This window comes from Coenobita brevimanus, chromosome 56 (assembly GCF_032717465.1).
Source record: "Coenobita brevimanus isolate Jiangsu-jjx chromosome 56, ASM3271746v2, whole genome shotgun sequence".
Taxonomy (NCBI): domain Eukaryota; kingdom Metazoa; phylum Arthropoda; class Malacostraca; order Decapoda; family Coenobitidae; genus Coenobita; species Coenobita brevimanus.
The window spans coordinates 3,889,666-3,912,901 of record NC_137009.1 but is presented as its reverse complement, the minus strand read 5'-3'; the positions used below and the strand labels follow the sequence as shown (position 1 = coordinate 3,912,901).

The 23,236-nt window shown below is 42.5% G+C and overlaps 1 protein-coding gene across 1 annotated transcript in view; it reads left to right on the top strand.

The window, feature by feature from the left end:
• Nucleotides 1-23,236, top strand: part of LOC145401607 (UDP-glycosyltransferase UGT5-like) — a 161,241-nt gene that overhangs the window by 63,424 nt on the left and 74,581 nt on the right. The window contains exon 2 of the mRNA XM_080273799.1: nt 12,248-12,397. Coding sequence (XP_080129925.1) covers nt 12,248-12,397 — 150 coding nt within the window. The remainder of the gene's footprint in view (nt 1-12,247; nt 12,398-23,236) is intronic.

Below are 23,236 nucleotides of genomic sequence, written 5' to 3'. Positions count from 1 at the left end.
TCAGCTACCCGGGGGAGTAGTGTACCCCCTCCACAATACAGTATGTCTACCCCAGATGTATATCTGTCCCCCCCCCAATGCATACATGCCCCCACTAAATTTGCTAGGTCAGCATGCTCTCCCACGCCTGAAGACGGCGTTATTGCATCAGTTCTTAGCAGACATTCAACAAGGGCGGACTGTTTTACTGTGAGCTTGTAATAAACTCCTAATCTAGCTGTTTGTACACAGAGTTTCTATCACCAAAGTATTGCAAGTTACACATCGACTACAGACGTGTTAATCAGATAACCAAAACAGACACTTACCCTCTCCCTCGCGTGGAAGATTGAATGGACAAGATCGGAAAGGCTAGGTACATAAGTAAGTTTGATTTGTTAAAGGGATACTGGCAAGTACCTATGACTGAACATGCTAGGGAGATCTCATGTTTTGTAACACTAGGAAAGACTTTTGCATGTTCTGTAATACCATATGGTATGAAGAATGCACCAGCCACATTTCAGAAGCTCATGAATGTTGTAACAGAGGGTTTGGCAGGGTGTGTTGTTTATATTGATGATGTATTAATCTTCAATGACAACTGGAAAGATCACCTATGCCATGTCAGTAACTTTCTTGAGCGTTTGGTTCAGGCTAATCTTGTAGCTAATTTATCAAAGTGTGAGTTTGGTCAAGCTAAAGTTCAGTACCTTGGGTATGTAATTGGTGATGGACATGTTGCACCACCAGCAGCTAAGGTTCAGGTTATAAGTGATCTTCCCAGACCTAAAAGTAGGAAAGAGCTACAAAAATTTTTGGGAATGGTAGGTTATTACCGGAGATTTGTTCTTAACTTTTCAATTCTTGTATCACCACTTACAGACCTACTGAAAAAGGGAGTTAAATTTGTCTGGACCGATGACTGTGAATCCTCTTTCAGCATACTTAAAGCTATCCTATTAAGTCGGCCAGTGCTCGCTACTCCAAATTTTGCTAAGCCTTTTAAGATGGCTGTTGACGCAAGTGAAACAGGAGCTGGGGCTGTTTTGCTGCAAGAGGATGATCAGGGTATTGAACACCCTGTATCTTATTACAGTAAGAAGTTCACTCCACCTCAAAAGAACTACTCAACTATTGAGTAAGAGCTTTTGGCCTTGATTTTGGGTTTACAGCATTTTTCATTTTATTTGTGTTCTGGTTTTTACCCCATAGTCATTTATACCGATCATAACCCACTGAAATTCCTTAGTAAGTTTAAAGATAAAAATCAGAGATTGACAAGATGGAGTCTACTTCTTCAGGAGTATTCATTAGACATACAACATGTCAAGGGGAAAGAAAATGTTATTGCAGATTGCTTATCTAGACTTTAGACAGATTGTTTTAGAGTAATAAGAAATTTCCTTTGTAAATTTAATTTTCTTTGTGGGGAGGTGTTACTTAGCCTATGATTTCATCATCCTTTGTGTAATTCTAACGTACAGTATGCTGCATGTTTGTTCACGAGCGTGTTCTACCTCACTCCCCCCCTCCTCCCTTATAGTAGAGTAAGTCGTTCTTTCTGTTGTTCAGAGCAGGATTGTCAACTCTTTTTCCCCATGGCTTCATTTGCGCGTCCTTCTTACAAGTTGTATCAAGCTCTGTCGGCCCCTATATAATGAGCTCAGTCTCTACATTAATTGCCACTTAGATCTAGTCCTCATTTTGTTCACATCTCTGTCCTCCCCTGTACAGTTGTTATTGTGAGTGCTCAGGAAGTCTCCAACCATCTAGCTGCTGTGTAATTTGAGTATAACTGTTGTTGCATTTTTTCTTGTACTGTGTAGCGTAAGGTGTTAATTCTTAGGCCTAGTAAGGTTTTTGTGATTCATGTGTTTTGGGTGTCGGCCCTTATTAATAATATTTTGTATCTGTAATAATATATCTTGCATTCACTGAGTATTATCTGGTATTGTCATTTTATCAGGGCTGACTTAGATAAATTTACTCTTGCTAATTTCGTGTTAATAGAGGCTATTGCAGTTAACCATATATTTAACCTGTTTTTTGCCATTACATTTTCCTTATGAGTCCTGAATGTTTTGTTGTTAGTTTGAGCATTAAGCTTTAACTTGTAATTTTACCTAACTCTTTTGTTTTGAACCTGGAAATTTACGGGACAATAGTGATTTTTAGTCCGTAACAATATATATATATATATATATATATATATATATATATATATATATATATATATATATATATATATATATATATATATTTTCTGTAACTTGGCATTCACTCCATTCAACTTCCTCATAACGGCAGTAGAAACATATTCTCTTGTTGATTTTCTATCACTACTTAGCATTTAAGACTAATAGATGGCAGTTGCATTCCACGTTTGCAAAGCGAGCGGAGGTGTAATAATGTAGCCACGCGCGCGTGCGTGCGTGCGTGTGTGTGTGTTTGTGTGTGTGTGTGTGTGTGTGTCTATTGTTACTTAGCTGTTCTTACCTAATTGTATCTTTACAGGACTGAGTCAAGTTCGTACTGTCCCGTGTTTTGATCTATTTTTATTATACATGTCTTAAAATTTATGAATAGTTTTGGCACATACTATTTCATTTGGCAGTGCATCCACCGATCAGTTGCCCTATTTGGGAAACTGAATTTCCCTACGTCTTTATCATATCTCTTTTTAAGTAGTTTTTTGCAGTGTCCTCTTGCTGATGCTTCTCCGTAGGTTATATACTCATTTATATTTTTTTTTTTATTATTTCCCTGAGAATCATTTATCATAATCATGTCTTCTTTTTTTTTCTTCTGTCCTGTTGATTTGGAAGACTCAATTTTTCTAGTCCGTCTTCGTAGTTTAGGTCCTTTAATCTTGGTAGCCATCTTGAAGTGGCCCTTTGAAAATTTTCAATCGTATCTGTGTTTTTTGAGATTATGATTACAGACTACTGATGCATACTTCAGGGTTGGTCTGAAGAATTGATGTTATTATCTTTCTCAGGATGTCTTCATTTATATATGTGTATTCTGCCCTCATATTAGGAAGCAGTGTGTATATGATCAGTAGTTTTTCATTTATGTGGTCAGCCGGTGATAGTCTGTTATTGATGATCTCTCCTAAATCCATTTCTTTTTCCGATGTGTGTAAAGTTGAACTTCCTAACTTACGGTCCAAGTCTGGTATTTTTTCACTTTTACCAGTATTTATTATGTGACATTGGTCCACAATGAATTCCATTTGCCATTTATTGTTCCATTAATGAAGCTTACATATTTTGCCTTTTAGGTCTATGGAAGAGTGTGTTTTGTATTTTTCCTTTGTGTTTTTGCATCATCAGCTTTAGATAGCTTCCATTTCCAATGTTTGAGTCTGTCATTTTTACATACTAATAACATAACTGGTGCCAGCACCGAGCCCTGTGGAACTCCATTTGTCACTTCTCTCCATGAATAGTAATTTCCCCTTAGCACTTTTATCATTTTCCTTTTACTGACAAAATCTTGCATCCATTCGTACAGATTACCTTGGATTCCTCCTTGATGATACAGTTTCTATAATAGTGTTTTGTGTGGTACTCTGTCAAATGCTTTCTCGAAATCCAAATATATGCTGTCTATCCAGCCATCTCTTTTCTGCAGTACTTCTGCAACTCTATCATAGTAGCTTAAGAGGTTTGAAACACATAATTTTCCTTTTCTAAAACCAAATTTTCATTTTGTTATCATTTTATGTTTATCCAGGTGATTTACCCAAATCATTTATCAGTTTTTCTAGAATCTTGCTTACAATGCTGGTCAGTGATACTGAAGGGTAGTTAAATGGATTTTGTCAATTTCCTTTCTTGAAGAGGGGCACAGTGTTTGCATTCTTCCAAGTATCAGGTAGTTAACCTTGTCTTGGGAATTCTTTGAATACTAAATGCAATGGACTGCTTAGCTCTTCTCCACATTCCTGTAATACCCAACACAAAATCTCGTCAGGGCCATTAGCCTTTCCTTAGTCTATTTCCTCATCTCTTCCCGGACCTCTTGTTTCGATATACGTATATTTGTTAATATTTGTGGGCATGCTTGTTCGTTTTCATCTCTCGCAAAACTACTTTCTTCACTAAAAACTGATTAGAAATTTTTGCTTAGTACTTCACAAATATCTTCTTTATTTATATAGATTTTTCATCCATGATGGACTATTTTATCTTTGACTTTTGCTTTGCTTTGTATGTAACCGTAAAACATATCGGCTGATCAATACTTTTATTTATAAAGTCTTCCTGAAACTGCCTTTGAGCTTCTTTCCATGTGTGTGTGTGTGTGTGTGTGTGTGTGTGTGTGTGTGTGTGTGTGTGTGTGTGTGTGTGTGTATGTGTGTGTGTATGTATGTGTGTATGTATGTGTGTGTGTGTGTGTGTGTGTGTGTGTGTGTGTGTGTGTGTGTGTGTGTGTGTGTGTGTGTGTGAAGTTGCAAGCAATCTTGTGCCGTGCCTGGGTAGTAGGCTGGTGGGCGGATAGGTGAAGTGGATGTATAGGGCAAATGGGTTAGGTGGCTGGTCAGGGTGTGTGGCCAGGATGGGTGAAAAGGTGAGGAAGGTGGAGGAGGTGGTTGTGTGTCGCGGGCAAAGTGGTTGGGTGGGTGGGTGTGGTGGCCGAAGTGAGTTGAGTGGGCGATATAAATGTGGTTGGCGAGCTGGGTGGGCAGGGTGGGATGCTTGTAGTCGTAGAATGGGTTGGGTGGATGTTTCGGTGGGGTGGAGTGTGGGTTGGGCATGTGGGAAGGGTGAGTGAGCTTTGTGAGCTGGTGGGTGGGGGGATCTACGGCTTTCCATAGGACAAGCAGGGTGACAGGCTTACTACACATGGGTGAGTATAGATGGATTGGTTGATCAGTGGTTGGGTGGGTGGCAGGATAGGGTGAAATAGTTTCAGTTTGAAAACAGATGCAGAAATACGTTAAAGGACACGTAAAATGGTAACACTGCCTAAGTATTTTGTCCATAACACTGATCATGTTACCTTGAACTCATTTAAAATTTTAATATTGGCAACATGATACTGCAAATAAATACTAACCGTCAAACGATATTCTTATTGTTAATGCCAACCGATAAATCATTCAGGTATACCCATACCATCCAAAGGCTAAAAACTTTCTCCTCAAAAATGGACTCGACGTCTGTTTTTTTTATTTGAACAATACTGTTAACAGCACATGAGTAAATGGATGAAAAGAAAGATTACTTGAGGTATGTATACACTGAAACGTTCGTACAGAAATATATAGCTTAAAATTATCTTTACATGCACTGAGATTTTTATAAAAACTTAACTTCATTCTGACTTCCGTTACACGATTTCCCTCCTCATGGGAAAGCTCCTGCCACATGAAATTTAACTTCAGAACCCTTTTCCTGTATACAACTTGTTTTTAAGTAATAATTTTTCGCAATATTCAACTATAACTTCTAAGTAAATTGTTCTATGCACCAAAATTCGCCCCAGTAATATTCAGTTTCACAATTCGGTCGACACATGTTTGAACAAATGAACACAAGCCCCAACTCTCCTCCCACTGACTCCCCCTCACCCTTCCCCACGACACTCACGCTCCTCCCACTTGCTAAGTCCACCCCTTTCCAAGCAAAGATTTAGGCGCCATCTCTTGACTGACAAATTTTCCAAGTCCGAGAACTTTAGTCCTAGATTGTACCACTTCCCTTATGAGTGATTGTACATTGCCACCTACAAAACTGGTATGCCAGATTACCTCAATTTGCAATACATAGTACGTTTAATAAATATTGCCTACTGAACGTATTCAACAAAAATCCTGCACAGCTCACAATTGTAGTTTGACCCTGAGGCATCTCAGGATCGAGGATTGAAGCAGTTGATAGTAGTTCGTTCTCCAGCCAATAGATGTTGTGCCACAGTTATGGGATAGGGGACAGGGGAAGGGAGGGCGTGTGACGATGAAGTGATACGAATGAAAGGTGGGATTTTATTTTTTAATGCAAGTAAGAGGAACCAAAGGACAGGAGCCCGCAAACAATTCCTTCCAAGAATAAAACAAAAACAATACAAAAGTGAGCCAAATTCAAGATGTGTTCATTTCGAGATGCCTCGACACACTGCGTTTGAGAAGAGAGGAGATCATAGGAAGCAGGAAATACAGACAGAGGGAGACAGTTCCAGAGATGACCTGTTGCATAAATGAAGGACTGGGAATAACGGTTAACTCTTGCATTAGAGAGTTGGACAGAAAAGGGATGAGAGTTTATTGCTAGATGGGTGCTACGCGCCCGTCGTAGAGGCGAAGGGATGCAAGCAGACAATTCAGAAGAGCAGTGACCAAGGAACTAGCAACAGAAAAGAGGCAACAGTGTGGCGAAGAGACAGAGGCTGAAGGGAGCCAGTAAGAGGTGTAGAGTTAATGAGACTAAAGCCATTGACTCCACCCTATTGAGAAGAGCTGTATGTGGGGAGCCTCCCCTCACATAAGAGTTGTATTCTACACAGGGGCGAATAAAACCCATGCATAAAATCAACAACTGTGCAGGGGTAAAGAAGGTACGGAGTCGGCTTAGCACACCTAGTCTCTTGGAAGCTGATTTTACAAAAGATGTAATATGATCTTTCCAAGATAAATCCCGAGTGAATGAAACCCCAAACATGTTCAAGGATGATGCATGCTTGACCTGGATATTATTAAACATAAGTGGGTACTCCTGTGGAAGATTCTGTTGGGTAGATAGGTGTAAAAACTGAATTTTTGATGCATTAAAAACAACAAGATTATTTTTACCCCAGTCAGAGATACGAACCAAGTCAGACATTAGGTGTGCCATAGCCTCATCCCTTGTTTGTTGAGGTAACTGCTGAGATGGACGTTGTGGGAACCAAATGGAAAGGTGAAGGGTGGAGTCATCAGTGTATGAGTGGATTGGGTTAGATGTTCAGCTTGGAAAATCATTGATGAATAAAAGGAAGAGAGTTGGTGATAGGACAAAGCCCTGAGGAACACCACTGTTGATAGATCTAGGAGAAGAACAATGGCGTCTACAACAGCGGCTATAGAATGACCAGAAAGGACGCTGTAGATGAAGGCACAGATTGAAGGGTAGAAGCCGTAAGAGGGTAGTTTAGAAATCAAAATTTATGCCAGACTCGATTGGAAGCCTTTGAGATGTCAAGTGCGATGGCAAAGCTTTCGGCAAAGTCCCGAAAGGAGGATGACCAGGAGCCTGAAAGGTAGGCGAGAAGATCGCCAGTGGAGCATCCCTGACGGAATCGATACTGACGATCAGAAAAGAGGTTGTGATAGGAAAGATGTTTTAAATTTTTTTTTGTTAAGAAGAGACTCAAAAACTTTTGAGACACAGGATGTTAAAGCAATTGGATGATAGTTAGAGGGTTGGGACTGGTCACCCTTCTTTGGGACTGGCTGAATGAGAGCAAACTTCCAGCAAGACGGAAAGATACAAGTTAAAAGACAAAGGCGAAAAAGTTTACCTAGGCAGGGTGTAAGCCCAGAAGCACAGTTCTTGAGGACAACAGGAGGGACCCCATCAGACCCCAATGCCTTGTTAGTATTCAGCCCGGTGATGGCAAAAAATACATCAGCTGAAGAAATTTTAATGTCAGCCATGAGGAAGTCAGAGGGAAGAAATGATGGAGGAACAGCACTGGAATCGTCTAAGGTGCAATTGGAGGAGAAAATCTGAGCAAAGAGATCGGCTTTATCAGTAGAAGAAATAGCTACAGAGCCATCAGAATAGAAAAGAGAAGGGAAGGATGATGAGGTAAAGTTGTTAGAAAGGTTTTCGGCAAAGTGCCAGAAGGAGCGGGAAGAATTTGAATTGGAGAGTTGAGAGCATTTAGTAATGATGAAATTATTCTTTGCAGAGAGAAGAACAGACTCAGCATGATTCCAGGCAGAAACATAAAGATGTGATTCAGGGGTGGGTTGGTTCTGGTACCTTTTATAGGCCATTTTCTTGTTGCAGACAGCATTAGAACAAGCGTGATTAAACTAAGGCTTTCTTGCATTAGTCAAAGGATATGAGAAGGGAATGTATGCTTCCATGCCTGAGAGAATAACCTTTGTAATGCACAAGGCACACTCAGATGGCTCCCAACCGTTGAAGCAATATAATCATTCCAAGGAAAATCAAAGAAGTACTGCCTGAGGGCATCCCAATCCGCAGCTCCAAAGTGCCACAGTCGACGTTTCTTTGGAGGGTCCGCAGGCCATACCGGAGCGATAGGACAGGCTAAGGTAAGAAGGTAGTGATCAGAGGAGCCCAATGGAGAGGAAAGATTAACAGTGGAAGTAGAAGGAATGGTTGTAAGGAGGAGGTCAAGTATGTTGGAGCTCTCTCCAAGGCGGTCAGGGATACGGGTAGGGTGCTGTACAAGCTGCTCTAGGTCATTATGGATAGAAAAGGTGTTGGCTTGTTCACCACGTGGATCAGTGACAGGAGAGGAGAGCCAAAGATGGTGGTGAACATTGAAATCTCCTAAAATGGAGATTTCAGAGAGAAGAGAAATGGATAGAATGTGTTCCATCGTAGAAGTAAGATAGTCAAAGAATTTTTTGAGTCAGTAGAATTAGGGGATAAGTAAACAGAGCAGATATATTAATTCAGAGAATGACAGGAGAGCCGAAGCCAGAAAGTAGAGAATTCAGAAGAATCAAGTTCAGGAACACGAGAGGAAGATAAGTCGTTGTGGACATATACACAACAGCCACCTTTGGCTTTGAAATGAGTGTAGAGAAAGTAGGAGGATACAGAAAAGGGTTTGCTGTCAGTTGCCTCAGACAGCTGAGTCTCGGTAAGGAAGAGAAAGTGGGATTTAGAGGAAGAGAGGTGATGTTCAAGAGAGAGAAAGTTAGAGGAAATGCCACCAAAGTTGCAGAAATTAAGAAAAAGTGAGTCAAACAGTGGTTCCAGGCAGCTCTTAGAGTCGTCACCGGGAGAGGGGCGGATGGTGGGGGCATTTATGGTCGCCCCCCCCCCTGGGGACTCCAAGGCATGATTTATCGACTCCATTTTTAATTTTTCAATTTTTAAAAGGAAGTGTAGTGTGTACTGTGCATGTAGTTTGGTGCTGACAGTTAGAGAAACATGTATTAGAGAGCATGCTGGCCTACTCTTTGTGTTACTGAAACACTGAAAAAGTTCAGCAAAGGGGGATGGTCAGGAATTAGTCCCGAGGGCTTAGCTCCAGCTCTCCATGTCATCAGCTTTCCACCCATCTTGAGAGTACTGCTTTGCTCGACTGGCGACTTATGTAATGAAATCTCCACATAATGAAAATTTAGTATTGCTCTTTAGGAAACGGTAGAAGGTATCTATATGTTTGTGTGGAACATGTTTGAGCGAGGGGAACGTATTCTAGCCCAGCAGATTTTGTTGAAAGTGATGTGAAGCATTAGAATTGTTCAGGTTTACCATTTTTCACTGCTATTTCACATTCGAAATTGGATGAATTGATTTTCCTGTATGTCTGCATTCCACGGGAAAGAAATAAGCACGTCACCAACTGTGTCTCTTATCTAAGCATATCTGGAGAGTTTTGGATATAATGACAGCGTACCAGACATCATCCAATTCGATCACACACAAATCTCATAAATTCAATGTTTCTGAACCATTTTTCATCACTGAAGTGCCAGATCATGTTTTAAACAATGCCCAATCAAATTCATCACTCTAAAAATTCCTAGCCTCATTATGCTTTTGCCCACCTATGGTGGAGGAGGCATCAAGTGATTGGTCTGTCTGTCCGTGCGTGCGTTCATGGGTCTGTGCATGCATAACACTTATAGGTGCGATATCTCCTGAACCCCTGGACAGATTTCAACCAAACCTTTGTCAGTGATACAGCATGATGCGACAATAAACTTATTAGGTCAGCAGTGATACAGCATGATCAGACAATAAACTTATTAGGTCAGCAGTGATACAGCATGATGCGACAATAAACTGATTAGGTCAGCAGTGATACAGCATGATGCGACAATAAACTTATTAGGTCAGCAGTGATACAGCTTGATCAGAAAATAAACTGATTAGGTTAACAGTGATACAGCATGATGAGACAATAAACTGATTAGGTCAGCGACGTCAAGGGGTCAAAGGTGAAGGATATATTGGTGTGGGGGTGCAATCTCCTGAACCCTTTGATGGATTTCGACCAAATCTATGTAGGTGGTACAGAATGGAGGGACGATGAACCAATTAGGTCAGTGAAATCAAGGTCATATGGGTGTGGGTGCCATATCTCCTTACCCCTCGACGAATTTGGACCAGACTTTTGTCAGTGATGAAGTACGAAAAGATGATGAACGGAGTAGTTCAGCAAGGTGAAGGGGTCATAGGCCAAGGTAATAATTTTATCTTTTGTCTCATATCGACCCACAATGAACCGTCATGGAAGTAGTGTGGCAGGTCCGTGCATGAGGCCTGACTGAGGCATACCGAGCGACGCTTTGTGTTGGCAGTGCGGTGGCCAAATTCTCGGCGTTGCATTAAGTCCAGTGATATGAGAATCTTAAGTACTTTTTTTTTTTTTTTTTAAATTAAGAATATGGTGAATGGGAGTTGCAAGGTTTGGTGAATGAATTTGGGACAATGTGTAGGAGGAGGAAGCTGAAAGTTAATGTAAACAAAAGTAAAGTTATGGTGTTTGAGAGGAATGAAGTCACAGAGTGTGCAGTGAGGTTGGATGGTGAGGAAATGGAGAATGTGAGTGCATTCAAGTACTTGGGTAGTGTGATGAGTAAGGATGGAACTTTGGGGGATGAAGTACGTGAAAGGGTACAGCAGGGAAGAAAGGTTGTTGGTACACTGAAAGCAGTGATGAGAAATAGGGAGGTGAGTATGGAAGTTAAGAAGTCACTGCATGATGGTATTGTGATCCCTACCCTGACGTATGGAAGCGAGGCGTGGACCTTGCAAGAGGGGAACAAGTCAAGAGTGAGAGCAGTGGAAATGAGTTACTTGAGAGGAGCATGTGGAGTGACATGGAGGGACAGGTTGACGAATGAAGAAGTGAAGGAACGTTGTGGGGTAGATGTGGATGTGGTTGAGAAGATTAGGAGAAATACACTGAGGTGGTTTGGACATGTGGAGAGAATGGAGAATGAAAGACTGACTAAGAGGGTGTATATAGGTGAGGTGGAGGGAGGGAGAGGGAGGGGTAGACCGAGGATGAGGTGGAAGGATGGAGTTGAGAGGTGTATGAGGGAGGGGGGGGTGAGTTGGGGGGAGGGGAGTCAAATGGTGGGTGACAGAGTGACTTGGAGGCGTTTTGTCTGCGGCCACCCTTTGAGGGATTAGGGCGTCGGGCTATAGATAGATAGATAGATAGTGAATTTTGAGAGTCCCTCTCACATACTCCTACTATTTTAAAATAAAAATAAAATACAGTTTATATATAAGTTTGGTAGTTTCACAAAGTTCCTCTACCACAGACTGGCTACCTGCAGCGCCTGGGCGGCAAGTATTAACTGCTAAATGTTCAAGCCCGTTCCATCCACATTCTGGACTTCAGTGCAGTTCAACCTTTCGTTGCTATAGACACACTTGGGTGTTTATTCAGCCTAACACAAGTTGGAACTGACGTGATGCTCTTACCAGAGATGTTCATATGGCATGGCAGTGCGTGTTGCATACTATCGATAAAATAATAATAATAATAATAATAATAATAATAATAATAATGTGATCTTTTGGTTCTCCAAAGCGTCAGCTCGTCCAGTGTAATTCACTAGTGCTCAAACACGCTTTTACCTTCACGCTTAAAAGTACTGTGACATTATTTATATGCAGTACAAAACATAATTCGTCTGGAGAAGTGTCAGTAACTAAACCCTGTAAATATCCATTAAAACACTTCTTTCAAGACTGTAGCTTCACTAAAAGACAAAGAGCTGCCCTTAAATGACTCAGTTGAGGTCAACAGTCTCATGGATAAAGCGATTTACAAGTACTATATACCGGTAACCAAGAGGCCACATGCGAAAATGACCGATCAGAGCTAGATGATTAAACAACAGCTAGTTCATAAAGTCGCAAAGGAACATCAGCATCGAAACTGAACGTGCCAACAGATGTTTTATCAATTCAGCTGTCAGAAGATACTTGGATCCACATTGCATTAGAATAATCAACGCGAGGCAAAATCATTGTGTGAAACAGTATTGAGAGATGAGTCCTTGCAAACCACCTAACCACAAGCTTCCCTAACTGTACATTGTGGTTTGCAGATGCGGGTGTGGTTGCTGCTGGTGGCTGCGGTGGCGTGTGTGTCATCTGTGCAGGCGGGTCGTATCCTCTTCCTCAGTCCTGTAGGGTCAAAGAGTCACAAGAACTTCTTTATGGGCATCATCAACGCACTGGCAGACCGTGGCAATCAGGTGACTTATTACACACACACACACACACACACACACACACACACACACACACACACACACACACACACGAGTCGGACGTACAGTCGTGGTCATGAATAATCACCTATCCTCCGATACCTTGTGCCTCAGGCTGGCTCCTTTATGCGTGGCAAGTCACAGTGGCGTAAGAGGGGCTGAGAAGGAGGGGCCAGAGAGAGAAGGGAATGTGAGTGGGAGGACGAGTGATGGTGCGGGAATAGAGTGTGGGAGGGGAGGCAGGGGAAGGAGAATCAATGCGAAGTGGTGATCACATTATTTGTCTATTTTCTTTCATTCAGAGCATCATATAAAGGAGGTAATATTTGGTAGATAATGCTACATTACACCTTGTACAGCGGCGTTAGATAACAAGCTGTAGATAGGTGCTGATATCAAGGGCTGGCTCGTGAGAGAAATATACTGACGTGACAGATCAAACATTAGTGCAGAGCCATCGAGACTGTGTGGGCCAGGATTGTCAACGCGTGGGAGCCAGAGAACGAGAGGACACGTGCCCGCCTCCTCCAGCACACCGAGGACGAGTGAGAGCTGTTCAGACGAAACCAGCAAACCATTAACAACATTGTTTTCTCGCTGCCGCGAAGACAACTAGAGGTTATTGAGGCAGGAGGCCACTTGACTACTTACTAAGGCTTTTCTGGTTGCATTGGCTTGAACAGTGTCGGTAAACCTTGACATAAATATGCTTTGAGAGTTTGGGTAGGATTTTGTTTCATTTTCCTTCTAACAGATTATGAGATATATCGTTATTATATTAACCCATGTGCACAGACATCAAAGGTATTTACCGATTATGCACAATTATTTTAAATAGCCTATTCATATAGAAATGCCATAATGACATGATCGTGACTGTATTGAGCAGCGTTTCTCAACCTTTTTATCCTTATGGAACCCTTGAAATAATTTTCATGTCTCAGGGAACCCTTACATAAAAAGCTCTATACATCATTATTAATATCTTTCTTTCTCTTGTATAAAGTTCATAAGGAGAACATATTTTTTCTGAACTGGTTTAAGCAAAAAATAACTTCCGTTTATCTCAAATATATTGACTGAAAAAATAATAATAATAAATAATTAAAAATAAATAACTGAAATCAAACTGCTTGTTCAAGGGACCTCATACAGTTTTCATTCACACAAAAAAAATAAACATGACTAACCAATATCATATATAACACATATAAACAGAACGAAAACAGATAATTACTACTACTACTACAATAACTTGACAAATAAAACTTAAACCAATAAAACTGGAGCAAAATAAGGCAAACAGAAAAACTAACCTAGGAAGAGAGAGAGAGAGAGAGAGAGAGAGAGAGAGAGAGAGAGCACAAACTTTTCATGAACTAACAAAATCATAAACATACTTAAACTGTTAAAATTCATATAAAATCCCTGATTGATGGTAACATTTACTAAATAACGTGGGTGAATGAGGGACTGTACCAGCACGCCAGGAAGTACATACAGTACTGATGGAGGCCGTGCATATGCGCTGTACTTGAGTGAGTCACTTGATGATACACGAATCCGACACGTATAGCTCCAGTCTACTGACCACTAAAGGAGGTTTAACTCGTGCCGTAAAGACGTCGCTAAGTATATTCCCTATAATTATTATACTTTTAAATGTTATAACAGGTTAAGACTATAAGATAATACCTAAGAATGTTCCGAGAATATGCCGTACGTGTATAGTAAAATTACGATAATGAAATTAAACACAAAAATTACTCAGAAATGCATTTACATATGATTAGCCTATTTATCACTATTTCTCTGGGAACGCCTAGCGACCTCTGGCGGAACCCTAGAGTTCCGGGAACCCCGGTTGAGAAACACTGATATAGAGGGAGTGTATACCAAGAGGATGATCATATTTACTGTGGACACAGCCATGTCGAAGGTTGCATTATGATATCTAGTTCCAAAAATTAACTCTTTGTATGCGTAGAGGGTGTTTCTTACACAAACATGACGGCAGTCAAAGCCATCCATATTCTATTCTGGGTCCGAAGTCAAAATATCTGGGTAAATACAAATAATCTGGTTCCGCACTAATGATTGATCTCTCACGTCAGTACATTTCTCTCGCGAGCTAGCTCGTAATATCATCTCCTTTTTAAAGCTTGCTATCTGACGCCGCTATACAAGGTGTAATGCAGCATTATCTACTGAATATTATCTCCTTTATATCATGCCCTGAATGGAAGAATATAGACAAATAATGTCACCACCACTGCATTCATTCTCCCTCCCCCTCATTCCCTCCCGCACCATCATCAGTCCCCCCACCCACCTTCCCTTCTTTCTCTGGCCCCTCCCTGTCAGCCCCTCTTACTTCGCTGTGACTTGCCGCGCATAAATGAGCTAGCCTGAGCCGAGACATGGGGTGCCGGAGGATAGGTAATTATTCATCACCACGACTGTATATCATTGAGCTTCGCCCTGGGGATACCTAAGTTGTATCTGTTTATGGGTCAAGCTCGTTAGGCTAACTTAAGTAATGATCTAACATCGTAATACAAGTAATAGCAAAGACTTTGTAGCCTAAAGTAAGTAAACATCTATAAATCAGTGTCAAGGAGTGTGCTGAGTTTCCTTACGTCAGAAAGACAACACCAACGCGAGCAAATGGCAGTAATGCAATACTGTAAGTAGAGATTATCTTCAGTCTAAGATGACTTCATATTTTGGAAAGATGCCTGTAGAAGGTGCTAAGATAAGAGACAAGGATAAAAAACAGGATGATGACTTCTACCCCGAACTGGTTAAACAGGAAACTTACGATAAGTTAATTGAAAAGTAAATAACTAGAGAGAAGTATTCAAATGCAAATCAGTGAAATCAAGAATGAGCTACACACACAGCAGAAAAAAATAATAATAATAAATAATGAAGAATTAATAAAGGAAATAAACAGAAAAGCCATAGCAATTAATGAACTATCAGCTGTGGAAAATACATTGAGAACGAAGGCTACTGAAATGGGATGTACATTTGTACAGCTGTCAGGCATGACAGAATTATGGATGTTTCAGAAATGATACGGAGAAAATCAGGCAAGCAAGCAGTGCGATAGCTCAAAGTAGTAATATTGAAGAGAAAATGACAGGTAGATAAAATGGTGAGAAATTACAAAGAAGAGGTACAAACTACATATGTTGAAGTGATGAAAGTAAAGAATGATACAGATACAAAGGTAAAGAAAAAACATAAAAGAGGAAGTGAAAGAAATTATAAAAAAAAAAAAAAACGACCCAAAACCAGTCAGGGAAACTGTAGAGATTAACAAATCTATTGTAATCAGTAGCATAGCTGAAAAAAAAAAAAATTCAAGGGATAAAAACGAGATGGAAAATATAATGAACATACTGAAGCATGTATCAAAGGATATCTGTTATAATGATATAGGAGAACTTAAAAGGCTAGGGATATATGAGAGAAGTAAGTCAAGACCCCTAAAAGTATCCTTCCAGAGTGCAAACAATGTAGAGGAAGTGTTAAAAAATGCCAACAAACTCATGAAAAAGAGGAATTATAAAAAGTATGGATAAAAAGATGCCTAACTCAAGAGGAATTTGAAACACTAAAGGAGAAGAGAGAGGAAGGAAAAACAAAGAATGAGGAAAGATCAGAGGAAGAGAAGAATAAATATTTTTACAAAGTAATTGGATTGCAGGTACGAAAGTGGTATATAAACAACAGGGAATAAAAAGAAGGAAGGTAGTAGACTCAGCTATGGCAAGTATGTAAACAAAATTAAGTTGATGTACCCAAATGTAGATGGAATGGTATCTAAATCATTAGAGATGAAAGACTATACCAAAGAAAAGGAACCACATATTTGCCTAGGTGAAACAAAATTAACCCCAAGGATATCAAACGATACCCCAAACTTAGAGGAATACAATACATAAAAAAGAAATAGGAATTATAAAAAAGGAGGTGGAACTATGATATTAACAAAGAAAAATCTACAGGTCAAAGGAATAGAACTAGATATACCCTCACAGGTAGAACTGATTGCAGTAGAAATTAACACATCTGAAGGGAAAGTAACTGTTACATGTACTGCACAGTCGCGATGGGGGTCGATGCTGGAGCCAGGAAAGCAAGATTGATTTGGTGTTCGGACAAAGCTCTAAACCCCCTCCTCTCTCCTCCCCTCTTCCTCCCCCATCTCCTCCTGCAAGTACCACCACCACCTCCCTTGATCGAGACGTTGCTCACTCCTTTTTTTCGCGGTTCAAAGCAGGTCACGATACTTATTACATGTTGTGGATTCCATGTTACGTAAAAACATTTGAAGAAATTCCAATTGCACAGTAACAGAACAAAAAACGTGATGCAAAAAGTTATGAACGTTATATTGGTTTCAAATATAAATTACTGAATTATATCCCATAACATTCAAGTTCTTCCGTAATTCTGTCTGGTAGAGAATCATGTTGTCGGATAGAAGTCAGCTGCACCGAGATGTACAAGCGACAGAAAAACTGACTGAAAGACAGACATAGCTACGCCTTAGACAGATTAATCAAACTTGTTAATTTTATTCTAAATATCACCAAACACATTTAGTAAGCCAAGGTGAATATAAACCATTCTAGCAAGGGAAAGAAAACACACAGACAGACACACGCCAGTTGAGATTCAGGATGAATGCTATTTTATTCTTGCTAAAGGCAAACGATTAAGTCCATCTTCGGAAAAAATACGCCTCCCACATATGACAGACAGGCAGACAGACAAAGACAGACTATGGATGATGGATTCACGTTGATTTATTTTATTCTTGGTTCCACCAGATGACATGACTCAGATTAAATGGTAACAGACCCTCGTATACGTTGAGGAAGACGTGAAAGGAAAATGGGACAGGTGGACTGAAGGAAAGACAGATTCCCAATTACCAGTTCCCATCGATTGCTACTCCGCTCCTGCTAAAGGGAGACTATATGATTCAGCTTAAGTGAGACTAAACCCTTTCCGTAGATGAAGACGTGAAAGGTAAACAAACAGGTAAAATAAACAGAAGGAAAGTGAGGCAGGCAGTTATCGAATTAGTGGTTCACATAATTGGAATTATCAGATCATATTTACTGTTACTGTATTATTGTTGCTGCCAAAAAATTGTATTTAGTTTCAGTGGAAATACGACTATCCCGGAGAGGAAGACGCAAAACATATGCAGGCATATACACTAACAGATTGACACTCTCTAAATAATTTATTCCTCAAGTGAACCGCTACTTTATTCTTGCTACTGTCTGACGGGTTTAGTTAGCTTAGGGCAGAACGAGCCTCACCCGTAACAGATATTATTTTGACTACATAATGAATTACATTAATTACACCCATACCCTCGGAGATAGATTGGATGCTATGTTTTAAATGTGTGTGTGTGTGTGTGTGTGTGGTTATCAATGTCTACCCTATATCATTTATTTTCCTACCCCCACTGCCACACTGCCCACACCCAGCAAGAAGCAAGCAACCGCCATGGGAGCCCCTAACGAAGCGCTAATTACGGACTATCCTGTATATAAAAAATGACTCGTTAATTACCAGTATCTAATTACATGGTGATCGCTGACTACCGAATAATATACTTGCCTCTAATGAAGAGCTAATTACGGACTATCCTGTATACTTAAAACAGCTCGTTACTTACCTGTACCAAATTACATACTGACCGCAAATTACCGCATGATACATTTACCAGTAATTGCCAGTCCATTTTAATTGCACACACACACACACACACACACACACACACACACACACGAGAGAGAGAGAGAGAGTGTGTGTGTGTGTATGTGTCCGTGTGTGTCCTCCTCATATTGCGGAATCAGGTGACTTACACAAACGAGAGAGAGAGAGAGAGAGAGAGAGAGAGAGACTGCCCTCCCCCCAGCTCACACCCCCCGCCCTCATATGCCTCCCCACTCCATCTCTCCATCTCATCCTTGACCTCCCCCTTCGTCTCCTCCTCTCCAGCTCACTCACATACACTCTCCTTGTAATTGTCTCACTCTCCATTCTCTCCACATGGCGTAACCTACTACATGGGTCTGTGAGACCCATTCCCCCCGTCCCATTGTCTAGTTCACTAACTTTTAAATACCCGGGAGCCCTGTTCTTCTCAGTAGCTTCCTAACTTTGTGTCTCCATGCAAGGGGTGAGGGATTTACTTCAAGCTGTCTCTCCGGTTCCCCAGTATAAGGGTGGTTTTATATGTTACGGGTCTGTGAGACCCATGTCTATGTAAGGCGTGGGGGGGGGGTTTGTTCTCCCTGATTGCAGATTAAACGGCAGAGTCTGTCATCCCCTATCCACACCATGAAGCACCATCCCATACCATGCTATGACACCACGCAACCAACCACTCAGTTTTTTTTTTTTTTTTTTTTTCTGATAGGTCAAAATTTATTTACTGTTTTTTCTACTTTTTTTTTCAAAAAATTTGTTACAAATATAAAAGATAAGAACAGTTCATTTTTTTACACGTTTGTGTTGCGGAAGCATTACATATGTTACTCTGTTTTCAGTATTGGAATAAACGAAACAAACATTTCCCCAGATTTTTATATTTTGGGGTCTGAGAGACCCACGTCTACCTTCCATGCAAGGCGGACCGACGTCTACCTGAGGAGGGTTTGTACTTCTTAGAATACCCGCCACCGCCGGACCCCCTCACCACCCCCCACCCCACCACCAAGCCACTACCACACCACCACCCCAGGAGGACACCACGGCAGGGCTATTGACCCGGAACAAGAGGGTCACCAGGGCATCCCTGTCCTGAGTCCCTCTTCCCTGCAACTGGCCCAACACCAGGTAAGCAGGAAGAGGCAACGACCCTGCGAGCGGGGCAGCCTTCACCAGGATTGGGGTGGGACTAATCCAGAGTCAGTCCCAAGCAACACCGCGGTACGGCCACTGTACGTGCCGGGGAAGGAGCGGCCACTGTAAGCCCTTCATTTTTCTCTCCCCTGTGACTCTGCCATCATGGCCACTGTACGTGAGGGGGAAGGAGCTGCCACTGTACGCCCTTCTGTCAGCCACCTCTGGGGACGGCCTCGGAGCGTTAGTTATTGAACGTGTTCCGACTGGCAAAGGCAGGAGTAGTGGAGCCGCGATCATGGCCACTGTACGTGACGGGGAGGGAGTGGCCACTGTATGCCCTAGTCCACTACCTCCTCCTCTTATGGGAGTAACCGCGCTCATGGCCGCTGTACATGACTGGGAAGGAGCGGCCACTGTACGTCCTTCAGTTACTTCCCGAAGGGCAGGCGGGCCCATGGCTATGGCCACTGTACGTGCCAGGGAGGGCGCGGCCACTGTGCACCCCTCACCTGCCTCTTCCTCCTTCGGGAGCAGCACCGCCAGCACGGCCACTGTATGTGCGGGGGAAGGAGCGGCCACTGTATGCCCTTCAGCTGCGGGCCCTAGGAGTCACGGAACTCCAACACGGCCACTGTACGTCTGAGGGTAGGAGCGGCTACTGTACGCCCTTCATTCGTGACTCCGATGGTCCTCCCGAAGCAGGAGGTCCCTTGTGCGGCCGACCCTTTACCTCTCGGCTGCGTGGGATGCCCTTTGTTGTTTCCTTTCAGGAGTGGTTCCCCGGAGGTGCTGCCAGAGTGGTGGCGTGGCCCAATCCCAGTCCTACCATCTACCCCTGGGGGGTCCCTGCCCCTGACGGACGTCCAACGGAGAAGGCGCCGCAGTTCACCCCTGATGGCACCCCACCCTGCAGGCGGCCGCAGCCCCCAGACCCCCAGGCCTGACCAGCAGGCTCCAGACCCGGGCAACTCAGGCTCCCCCTCTCCCCGGAGTCAGAGGCAACAGGCCCTCCTCCTGTAGCTGTTCGGTCCTAGTCCCGAGGGCCACCTCCCAGGTCGAGGCCCCCAGACCGGAGGGCCTCCCTGCACCCCACTGACGAGGCTCCAGTACGAGGGCCTCCTCCCAGGTTGAGGCCCCCAGAAGGGAGGGCCTCCCTGTACACCCCTGATAACGAAGGCCCGGGCAGTGACGCCCCTACGGGCAGTGTGTTGCCCCCTACAGGAAGGCTCCCCAATAAGGTCTCCTCTCACACCTGGGTGCCTCATCAAGTTAAACCCAGGAGACAAGGGTATGTAGTGATCTCGACGCCTCTTGTGCCGCGAACCGCCAAGACGGGAGTGTGTAGTGCCAGTAACAAAGTGAGGGCCAGAACAATATAATTGACTAAGTTATAAGTGACACACTGAGAAACGATACCCTGGCAGGGTGGAAAATACTAATAAATACAGATAGAGTAACATATAGAAATAGTGGGTCAAGACCAGGGTGCGCGGGAAAACCAAAGACCTGTGAACAAGTGTTACCGCGACTAAGTGACTTTCCCGAGTGTCGCGGCTCACACCCTGAACATTTATAGTAATATTCACTCCCCTGACCCATGGCCCTGTCCACTCCTAGTGCATCAGACTTAATATATAAAATATCAATTCTGCCTATAAACAGAAGACGGGTATTGTGTATGTATTATTTATTATTCATGTGTAAGTGAAGAATACTATAGCCTAAGTGTAACTGTGTACATTTATATTGAAGGCTAACTCTGTGTCCCTGTTCAAAACATATCCAGTGTCTCTCTGTTCTATATTGTAATGGTGTATGAATTAAGACAATAGATGTGTTAAGGTGTACTGCCTGGTTTTTATGTCCTGTTCCTTTGTGGGTGCTTTACTTCCGGTCAGGAAAGAGGACCCCGCTCAGTCCTCTGAGGACGAGAGGTTGGACTAAAAACACCCAGCATAACGCTTCTAACACTTTCTATCACATCCACATCCACACCACAACGCCCCTTCATTTCTACATTTGTCAGTCTCTCTTTCCATGTAACTCCACATATTCCTCTCTGATAACTCATTTCCACTGCCCTCACTCTTGACTTGTGTCCCTCCAACAACGTCCAAGCTTCACTTCCATACGTTAGAGTTGGTATCACAACACTATCATGCAGCGACTTTTATTACTTCCATGCTCCCTCCCTATTATTTTTTCATTGCTTTTAAGGAACCAGCAACCATTCTTCCTTGTAATATCCTTTCAAGCACTTCATCCTCCAAACTTCCATCCTTACCTCTAGATAAACAGGCTTGTCCGAGATTCCAGAAAGAGGCCCATTTTGCGTTGCGGACAAGACAGTGTTAGGCCCATGAGGCTGGCTGCCCATGACATCTCAGTCTGAGATGTGCTGTTGCCCTGTGAGGTGCATTCGTGTGGCTCCTGTTTCTACCATAGATTTAGAGCCCCATTGTCTGGAAACCTGGACATACATGGTGAAAAAGGACATCGCCGATCCACAGCCCCATTTACCCAATTGAACCCCAACCTGACCCCTCACACCACCCTCAACCTACATCAACCCCAACTGTGCATCAGGCTGAGAGGGAGACAAAGCAGCAAGGCAGGCAGGCCACGTTGCGGTCCGCATCACGTGACCTCAGTCACCCTCCCTCCACCCGTGCTTCTTGCCCAGCATCTCCTGACCTTGCTGAGGAAGAGTTTGATGCTGACAACCCAGAGTCTGTGCCTTCGTCCTCCTCCTCTGACACCTTACCCCCTCCACTGCCTTGCCCCAGTGCTCCAGCAGGAGGCATTCCAACCAAGTGCCACTACTCAGGCATCATGGCTCCAATGCCGTCGTGCAGCTTCTTCTACAAGACAACGTTGGCCTCGTGACAGCTCGTCTCCAGATGATGACCAACGAGTTCGACAGCATTGTGACGTCAGTCCACACCCTCTTGCTATTGGACTGGGAGTGGGTACAACAATATATATTTTTTTCTGCTTACTGAAACATACCCTTCAGTTTACAGGATGGCCCACAGCAACTCATGTGGCATAAGGCCTGGGGGAACTGGAGCATCCCGGGGGACTTGTGGACTCCACATGTGCCAAGTTTCAGCAGCATATCCCAATACTGAGGCTCGCTGAGATCCTTAGAAGACTGACTTTGTTTTTTTTTTTTACCTATTTTTTACAATTTCTTCATATTTTTTTCTTCAATGCTGGTTTCATTTCGAAATGTAATAGATAATTGCTTTAGAAATGCATTTATTTCATATATAAAATATAGGAATAAAATTTGTACCATTTATATATATATTTTTTTAACCACCAAAGGTATGTCTGAAATCCCAGACATGTCTGTAATTAAGGTACTATTCCCAACACCGTGTATCTAGGGTTACTCAATGCACTACACAAGTACTTAAATGCACCCACATTTTCCATTTCCTTGCTGTATGTTCAGTGACTTCATTTCTGTCGAAGACCATGACTTTACTCTTCCCAACATTAGCCTTCAGATTCCGTTTCTTAAACACTCTCAAAGTCATCCATCAAACCTTGCAGTCCCCCTTCGTCTTCACTTAACAATACATTCTGATCTTCAAACAACAGTACAGGATGTTTCCAAACCCTGCCCTCTCTCATTAGGACCACTCCAACAACCACTGCCCTACCTTGTATCTCTTTTATAACCCCATCCATATACAAATTGAACAGCCATGGAGACATGACACATCCCTGTTTCAAGCCAACATTCAGATGGAAATACCCCATGCACTGCAGCCTTGGCACTCATACATACTCTTTGCGACATTCAGTAAGTTCCCATTTGTTCCATATATTCTTTATGTTTTCCACATTCCTTCTCTCTCCACTCTGTCATATGCATTCTCCAAATCCTTGAAGGCCACTTGCAACTTTTTTCCCTTCCCTGGAAACTTT